Source organism: Enoplosus armatus, chromosome 23, assembly GCF_043641665.1.
Source record: "Enoplosus armatus isolate fEnoArm2 chromosome 23, fEnoArm2.hap1, whole genome shotgun sequence".
Lineage (NCBI taxonomy): Eukaryota > Metazoa > Chordata > Actinopteri > Centrarchiformes > Enoplosidae > Enoplosus > Enoplosus armatus.
Window position 1 is genome coordinate 8,112,537 of NC_092202.1, and position 9,757 is coordinate 8,122,293.

The following is a 9,757-nucleotide window of genomic DNA, read 5'->3' on the forward strand; positions in this document are numbered from 1 at the left end:
GTTGTTGTATCAGCTGTTGTTGTTCCAGCACCTGTTGTAGAAATTGCAGTTGTTGTTGTTGTTGCAGATGTTGTGCTTCCAGCTGCTGTCGTTCGCACAGCAGTTGTTGTTTCGACAGGTGCTGTTGTGGTTTCAGCAGCTGTTGTTAATCCTGCAGTTGTTATTGTAGCAGCTGTTGTGGTTCCAGCAGCTGTTGTTGGTACTGCAGTTGTTTTTGTAACAGCTGTTGTGGTTCCAGCAGCTGTTGTTGGTACTGGAGTTTTTGTTGTTGTAGCTGCTGTTGTGGTTCCAGCCGCTGTTGTTCGTACAGCAGTCGTTGGTACTGCAGATGTTGTTGTAGCAGTTGTTGTGGTTCCAATGGCTGTTGTTGGTACTGCAGTTGTTGTTTCCACAGGTGTTGTTGGTACTGCAGTTGTTGTTGTTGTTGTAGCGTCTGTTGTCCTACCTGCAGCTGCAGTTGGTACTTCAGTTGTTGTTTCCACAGGTGTTGTTGGTACGTCAGTTGCTGTTGTTGTAGCAGCTGTTGTGGTTTCAGCAGCTGTTGTTGATGCTGCAGTTGTTGTTGTAGCAGCTGTTATGGTTCCAGCAGCTGTTGTTGGTACTGCAGTTGTTGTAGTTGTAGCGGCTGTTGTACTTCCAGTTGCTGTTGTTGGTCCAGCAGTTGTTATTGCCACAAATGTCGTTGGTATTTCAGATGTTATTGGAACAGTTGTTGTGGTTCTTGCAGCTGCTGTTGATCCTGCCGTTGTTGTTGTTGTTGTTGTTGTTTTTGTAGCAGTTGCTGTGGTTTCTGCAGCTGTTGTTAATCCTGCAGTTGTTGTTGTAGCAGCTGTGGTTGTTCTTGCAGCTGTTGTTGATCCCGCCGTTTTTGTTGTTGTTGTAGCGACTGTTGTGGTTTCAGCAGCTGTTGTTAATCCTGCAGTTGTTGTTTTAGCAGCTGTGGTGGTTCCAGCAGCTGTTGTTGATCCTGCAGGTTTTGTTGTTGCAGTTGTTGTTTTATCATCTGTTGTTGTTCCAGCAGCTGTTGAAGGTACTGTAGTTGTTGTTGTAGCAGGTGTTGTGCTTCCAGCTGCTTTTGTTGGTACAGCAGTTGTTGTTTCCACAGGTGTTGTTGGTATTGTAGTTGTTGTTGTTGTTGCTGAATTTGTGGTTCTTGCAGCTGTTGTTGATCCTGCAGTTGTTCTTGTTGTAGCGGCTGTTTTGGTTTCAGCAGCTGTTGTTAATCCTGCAGTTGTTGTTGTAGCAGCTATGGTGGTTCCAGCAGCTGTTGTTGGTATTGGAGTTGTTGTTGTTGTTGTTGTATCAGCTGTTGTTGTTCCTGCTCCTGTTGTAGATACTGCAGTTGTTGTTCTTGTTGCAGATGTTGTTGGTACGTCAGTTGCTGTTGTTGTAGAAGCTGTTGTTGTTTCAGCAGCTGTTGTTGGTACTGTAGTTGTTGTTGTAGCAGCTGTTGTGGTTCCAGCAGCTGTTTTAGGTTTTGCAGTTGTTGTTTTTGCAACTGTTGTGGTTCCAGCAGCTGTTTTAGGTACTGCAGTTTTTGTTGTTGTTGTTGTTGTTGTTGTATCAGCTTCTTTGCTTCCAGCAGCTGTTGTTGATCCTGCACGTGTTGTTGTTGAAGTTGTTGTCCCAGTTGTTGTCGTAGCAGCTGTTGTTATTCCAGCACCTGTTGTAGGTACTGCAGTTGTTGTTGTTGTTGTTGTAGCGGCTTTTGTGCTTCCAGCTACTGTTGTTGATCCTGCACGTGTTGTTGTTGCATTTGTTGTTGTAGCAGCTGTTGTGGTTCCAGCAGCTTTTGTTGGTACTGGAGTTGTTGTTGTTGTGGCAGCTGTTGTGGTTTCAGCAGCTGTTGTTGGTACTGGATTTGTTGTTGTTGTTGTTGTTGTTGTAGCGGCTGTTGTGATTCCAGCAGTTGTTGTTACTACTGCAATTGTTGTTGTAGCTTGTGTTGTGCTTTCAGCTGCTGTTTTTGGCCCAGCAGTTGTTGTTTCCACAGGTGTTGTTGGTACTGCAGATGTTTTTGTAGCATCTTTTGTGGTTCCAACAGCTATTTTTGATCCTGCAGTTGTTGTGGTTGTAGCAGCTGTTGTTGATCCTGTTGTTTTTGTTGTTGTTGAAGCATCTGTTTTGGTTCCTGAAGTTTTGGTTGGTACAGCAGTTGCTTTTTTTGTAGCAGCTGTTTTTAGTAAAACAGTTGTTTTTTCCACGGTTTTTGTTGGTACTGCATTTGTTTTTGTTGTTGTTGTTGTTGTTGTTGTTCTTGAAGCAACTGTTGTGGTTTCAGCAGTTGTTGTTGGTACTTCAGTGGTTGTTGTCTTTGCAGTTGTTGTGGTTCCAACAGCAGTTGTTGGTACTGCAGTTGTTGTTGTTGCCCCAGGTGTTGTCGTTATCACCGCAGTTGTTGTTGTTGGAGCAGATTTTGTTTTTGGTGACACAGTGGATGATGAGCTTTGAGCAGCTCCCTGTCTCGTTGCCAAATCCATAGCAACTATTGACAAGGAAGAAAAAACACTATTTTTTCACTTCTTTTGTCATGTTCTAGTTTGAATATTCTTTTCTTTTATTATACATCTTTTGACATATACAATGTTATACTTTAAGTGAGTAGAAGATGTATCTTCTATTTTGTGCACAGGGTACAGTATATTAAACTGTAGGTAATTGTAAATAGAAACCGTTTGCTTCATAGTTTGTTATCTCACTCGTGCAACTAACCTAATCATAGATTTAATGTACTATGAAAAACATAAAAAAATACAAAATATGAAAACACCAAATAGGGTTTACCATTTGTCTTTTTTAACTGATTGTGATTTCACAGTGATGCTAGACTCTGATGTGTCTTTGTATAAGAATTATTGGATTAGGTGGCAAAAAAACTCCACCTCTACTTCATGTTGTGTCATTTCCCACATCTTTTCCATCATTTTATATCAAGAGACTTTAACGGCAACCATTTAACATAACTCAGCTTACCTATTAGAATCAGTAAAATTGATATGTTTCGTCCAACACCCATCTTGTCTTCATTTGAATCTATCAAAACAAACATTACAGAGACTTACTCACAGAAGCAGCATGTCGAAACCTTACTATAATCATTAATTTCTTTATAATGTTAATGTTGGAATCCCTGTGAGAATACAATGTATTAAAAACATTTAAAATAGATAATACAATAATTACAATAATCAAAATTTTGCCTGAAGTTGTTTGTTCAATTGTGTTTTAAGTGATTTTTTAAATTAAATTAATTGTGAGTATATATATATATTCAAATGACTGAATTCATAACAGGAGTAAATTAGCCTTTATAATTATCCATATTCTGAACCATGTATAACTATATATACAATACTGATCCAGGTCAGAGCTGATGGAATACACTACTAAGCACTACCTCAACAAGCAGACAGAACAGGCAGGTGCACTGAGTGAGGAGACTTCTCTTAGCTAAACACTCAATCCATGCAAATGTTTACAAGCAAGGCTGAAATGTCTTTGAGCAAAGCACTGGACCCCTATTAGCAGGGGTGCTACCAATGCTATCACATTTGTAATTTTTATAAATTGTTGTCTGAATTGTCTAAATTTAAAAATAGGATGCTGTTGTGTAATTTTACCATGTTATGAAAAGAAAAGTTGGGAAAAAAACTTTAAATTAGCAGAGAAAGTAGAATATTGGCAAAAGAGAAACCTTTGAAGCAGGACTTCACAACATATTACAAAATATAATAAATTATTTAGTTAGTTACTAACATCACATATTATCACTTAAATGTGATAATGATGCATGATTTATAATTAAATAGAAATACATGCAACCTTTCCAAAAATTAGGTCAGAGTTTATTAATAGAATTTATCGGTACAATGAAAAACTAAACACACAAACAGACCTAAACACACATGTGTCTCTCTCTCGCTCTCTCTCTCACACACACACACACACACAAACACACACACACACACACACACACACACACACACGAGGTGAAAGGTTTGCAATATCACAGATGGGAACTGGACTGAATTAAATAGTTATCCTCCCTTCTATCTATTCTATCTATCTCTCTATATATTTAATTCTATATACACTTTTGTCCATTTGTGTTGTACAAAACTGTACACTCACCTCACTCATGGCATACTCCCTTATTTTGTTCTGTGAAACAAGTTTCTGGGGCATTGCAGCTATGGGAATGTTGAAAGAAGTTCCACCAGTGTGACAAGTTATGACAAACAAATAAATATAGAGCTCTAGTGAGGTGGTAATGGAGCGGGAAGAAATGCAAGAAAAGAAAAAAAACATATGATTACAGAATTGCATAATCATATTGAACAAATATTGTACATGATATTTGGAGTTGTTGGAGTAAATCTGTAAAAGATGATCCAATACAGTTAAAATATAAAACAATATTGTTTATTTGGACATATCAAAAGAAAAGCATCTCATTTTAATTTCCTCATATTCCTCAGAGAAAGGGCAAATCCATTACCTCAATATGATCCAGTATGAAATTAGTATATTCTTAAAAAATCTCAGCTTAAACAGTAATTACAACAATCAAAATTTAATGTGATTTTGGTATTTTTGGAATGGGGAAGAGATGAGGTAAGAAAGTGAATTGACGAAGGGACAGGAAAGGATGGGTGGGTCGAGCAATCTGAGACAAATAGCACGGGGTGGTTGACCAGGTAGAAGTTGGCCTGACAGGTTATTAGAGGTGTGGTTGAGGCGTGGCCCTGCTCCAGACCCTAAGTTAACTAGTTAACTTCATATGACTGATTTTTACTTTTTAGTACTTTTAGCCTTTATAACTCAAGATACTCAAAACATCAAAAGGCAAAGGCTTTGATGCAAACAATTATAACACAGTGTGTGTCCCCCTCATAATAAACTGTATCCTGAAACATATATGTTTTATTCTTTCAAAGAACTGTGATAAAATGCAGCTTTCACTCCTTTGAAACTCATCTATTTTTATTAATGTGGCATTCTGACAAAATACAGTAATCATAATAACTACATTGAAGTTGATGGAAATTGAGAAAATGTTGATGTCCTATGGACATGACACATCTTTTTTCAAAAGAATCCTTACAGCTTTTGGAAGAGTCAGCGATTTTACAAATCCATGTTATTGGGGAGAGTGGCTATAATTTGTTTGTGGGAAAAGACCCATTCCCCCTCCACATTTCAGTCTTGTGAAGCCAATGCAAAACAAAAGCAAAAAGAAAAGATGTCAAGTTGTCAGAATTTAGAGTTAAAAGTAAAACCCTGCGTGAAAAATTCCACCTGTTACTTCACAGCTTCTCATATTCCATCTTCAATTCCTAGTGTTTTAGACCCTTTTTAGATTTGACTGACTCTAAACACCCAATCCCTGCAAATGTTCACATGCATCAACCAGGCTGAAATGTCTTTGAGCAAAGCACTGAACCCCTTTTAGCTCAGGGGTGCGACAAGCTGACCCTGACTTCTGACACCATTATGGAGAAGGACTAAAAAAAGATCCCTACAAGAACCAATACTGTGTATTATTCATATTTTTATCTGAATTCAATAATAGGATGCTGGTGTGTTTATACCTAAAACAGTACATTTTTACCGCGCGAAAAGAAAGGTTACATGTACCATGATAAGGGAGATGGAAAAATAAAAATTAAATAGTGCTTTAGATTGGGGAAAAAACAGCAGAATATCAGCTAAAAAGAAAACATTGAACACATAGACACACACACTCCCTCCCACACATAGCGTATAAATGTACAAAAGCGTACATATAGACTTAAAAATGTACTTACCCAAAATGAAAAGATGAAAATTCATAAATTCCCCCTTTTTATCTGCTTTAGATGTTTTTTTAAAACTATTTTAGTGTCTCTTAATTCGGTCTTGTTCACATGTGAAACCCTTCTCCTTTTGTGACTGTCCACATCTATTAAAGCCTTCATATGTTGGAACAGAATATGATTTCGTAACATGACTCATAGGTATTCAGAAATGTTGACACCTTAGAGATGAACAAACCCAACTTACAGGATACAGAATTTCACCCAGCAATCTGTCATTTTCTTGGCTCAGTACCAAGGCATAATCCCTCTTTTGTCCTTTGAAAGAAATTGCCGCTGAATTCCGCCTATGTGAATGTTGAAAGAAGTTCCACCAGTGTGACAAGTTTTGACAAACAAAATAATTCAAACATAATGAACAAATATTCTGCACAGGATATTTGGAGAAAAGTTTAACTGCTCATGTATAACCACACACAAAGAAAGAAATTTGGTACAAAAATGTTAAAATCAAAAGAATTAACTTAAAGAAAGACATCAAACTTACCAAGATAACTAAGAGATGATGCTTGAATTCAAGTTGAGGACCAGCCCAAAGTTTGGAGATCAATCAGGTTCTTTTAACAACTGTGCCAGGCGGAGTTTGGAATGAAGATAGGTGTTTCACGCTGAAACTCTATTCCTTTGTCTGAAACTTCATGTTTCCTGACTCTAGTGAATTTAAATTGTATGCGCAAAATTCACAGACTCTCAAACATCACTATGGCCATGCAATCGTGATTCAGGACATATTATAACATAACAGTTACAAAATCATTCTGGGAACACATGGTTATGCAGCAATCATATTTCAGAAAGTCATTCAAGCAGTTATCTAATATTCCTAACTACTAACTATCAAAACATACATTTCCAATACTGCTTATAGGTAAACAGAAAGTTAATACTTAATTTGATTACATAATATACAGTAAACTACCATTTTACACACTTATAATTGCATCCTTCGTAAATAGAGACTAATTCTCTACGGTCAGTAGATGGCACTGTGACCACATGGTACACAATGTATCAAACCATTAATTAATAATTCAGTCGTCTTACATCGTACAGAGATTGGAATTGCACTATTTTCCAGTAGAACACATGCTAGGCAATGTTAGCTATGTTACTGATTTCAATGTATCTCTTATTTTAATCTTGATTCAGGCTTAGGCTGGGAAAAGAATATAACAGGGTTACTTCCTCAGGAATGCACTTGCCTCAGACCAGATCAGAAGTGAAAGGGACAGAGAGAACATGTGTGTGTGTGTGTGTGTGTGTGTGTGTGTGTGTGTGTGTGTGTGTGTGTGTGTGTGAGGGAAAGAGAAAGGAGGAGGAAAGTGGTGTTTTCACTCTCTCCTCTTTGCCTTTAATCTTCAACTAAAATAATCAGAAGAGTCACGTTGATTCTTCACATCTGGGTGGTACTTTGTGAATGGCATTTAATACCTGTTTCAACATTACACTGGCTAAAGTCTGAAAGTTTGATAGAAAATGACAGTAGGGATGATACAGCCTAAAATCATTTGTTATTATATCACATCTTTATAAGAATAATTCTCAATTATACAATTGAGGAGCAGGTTAAAGCAAACATTAATGTTAGGTTAAATTTTATCTGGTTCATTCCCAAATGTTTTAAACCACTTTGATAATATATAATGTATGTATGTAATGTACGTAATATAATGTATTCTACTGTTCTGTTTTTATCAAATTGTGTTAGTATCGCGATGCATATCCTTTCGTTTTAGTGCTGTCTTTGGCTATGCGGCCTATCCCTGTGTTGTTTTTGCATTGCGCCTCAATGTCAATCAAACATTGTTGATGATCCTGCAACTTACATATTCATTCATGGCAGATTTATTTTGTCACATATAGATAAAACCTGCAATGACAACAATAAAACGATAAAATTTTGCTGAACAGAAACAGTCAGTGACAATGATGCAGCTCCAAATATTTATATAATGAGAGAGTGCTCCTCCCTCAGTTAAAGGTCAATGTGAGTCATTGTATTTCATAATTAAGACTTGACAGGCAATAATTATCTGATTCATAAATATAACCACAGCAATGATACAGTGAATGTGGAACATGACCTTACAGTACATGTCATATTCACATAAATTGTACTTAAACAAGATATATCTAATGCATGTTATGTTGTGAGTAGAATTTATTAGATGTGCCCAAAAATATTTTTTATTTTTTATTTTATTTACTAAAAAATTTTTTTTAAATCATACTATGGCCTATTGTGGAACATGTTCTACTACTGTGGGTTTTTTTTTTGCTTACTTCTTATTCTGAGGTATTTATCATTTTAACGATTCAAACATCACTGAGTTACAATAATATCTTTGCTGGATAAAACAAACATGACTCATTTGATTTCATATTTAAATTTCACTTGGAATGTCCTTGATAGTTTGCATTCATTTCTCAAACATGAAATTTTAACATCAACCAAAGAAAAGATGGAGGGCACATTTTTGAAGAAGGACCAAAGTGTAATCTCCTGTTAGCAGCAGCTATATCCGTCAAAGACAGACAGGTGTTGCTATAGGGTCTCAGGTGAGCACTAATGTCACAGTGAACTGGCTGTCACTTCACTAGTTGACTGAAAAATAAATGCAAATGGAAGTTTTAGAGATTGTTTAATGACAGGTTAATGTTGTTGAGCATTGCCATGGAGTTTGGAGTAGCCCAAATCAACTGACTGATAGAGTAATAGCTGTAGTAATTTATACTGTAATCTTTACATTAATAGTTTTGAAAATACCATAAAAGTGTCAGTTCATTAGGGGGGTTTACTTTGTCTCCATCATACACCAACTTATATTTGTATTACCCGCACGGAACATCATCAAATACTTTATCAGGACAGCAAATGGGAGGAAAAGCAGTTGGTGCTGTTGGGTCTCAGGTAAGGTCTAACAGCAGCTCATTGATAAGATGTTTACTTCTGTTTGAGGTTCAAAGAGATTGTAATGCTACACATGTATCTAACAGTTATTTTCCCTCTTGATTAATCTGACTATTATTGTCTTGATTAATCAATTATTTTTAAATCTATAAAATGTTCGAAAATGTTTGGAATTCTTGCTTTAAAAGAGTGATTATCAAAATAGTTGTGGGTTAATTCAGTCATTAGATCAGCTAATCAATTAATTAACTGCAGTTGAGAATGGTTACTATATGATTCTAGTGTAAAATTTAATTTTAGAAAATGATGAGACATGGTTTAATAGATTGCACATATCTTTAATGCATTTAATAAAAACAATTTTCATCCACATTCCTGATCTCCAATATGCTATGAATTATCACCCACCACTTTCTAAAATGTTATAGCATGGACACTTTTTTTCATGTTTGTATTCTGATCATTAGAAACACTTAGTATTGTGCAAAAATAAAGGTAAGCTCTTAAAATACACATATGTACGATAACAGAAATACAAAAGTACAGTGAATGGATAATTATACAAGACATTAGTCTGACAGTACAGTAATGAGTGACACCACCTAAACAGAATCTGAATCAATCACCAGAATATATTTCATACAGGCAATTCTGAGGCTATAATTTAAGTTGACAAATTTTTTTATGGCTGTTTGTCAAACACCTACAATACACCTATGTACCGCACTCAATAATTCATGCCATTAATTACAGTAATAACTTTTTCTTTTAGAGGACCAGGTGCTTGAAGTTGGCCATATCATGAATGGATCTCCAGGGCAAAGGTGTGTGCTGTCAAGGATGTATAGATGTTCCTTTGCAATCAACCATTCTCGTTCATGTGTCAAGGTCACTCCAAGTAATATCTGATAGTTCTTTTCAAGCCATATAGTAATTGAAATCCTCACACGTGTACTTTTTCATGGTCATCAGTACTGACTATTGCTGGCTC

General features: G+C 36.3%; 1 protein-coding gene across 1 annotated transcript in view; it reads right to left on the bottom strand.

The window, feature by feature from the left end:
- Positions 1-3,077, bottom strand: part of LOC139306285 (GATA zinc finger domain-containing protein 14-like) — a 119,456-nt gene extending 116,379 nt beyond the window's left edge. The window contains exons 1-2 of the mRNA XM_070930229.1: positions 3,067-3,077; positions 2,352-2,485 (exon numbers count right to left, since the gene is read on the bottom strand). Of these exons, the coding sequence (XP_070786330.1) occupies positions 2,352-2,485; positions 3,067-3,077 (145 nt within the window). The remainder of the gene's footprint in view (positions 1-2,351; positions 2,486-3,066) is intronic.
- Positions 3,078-9,757: the final 6,680 nt, after the last annotated feature.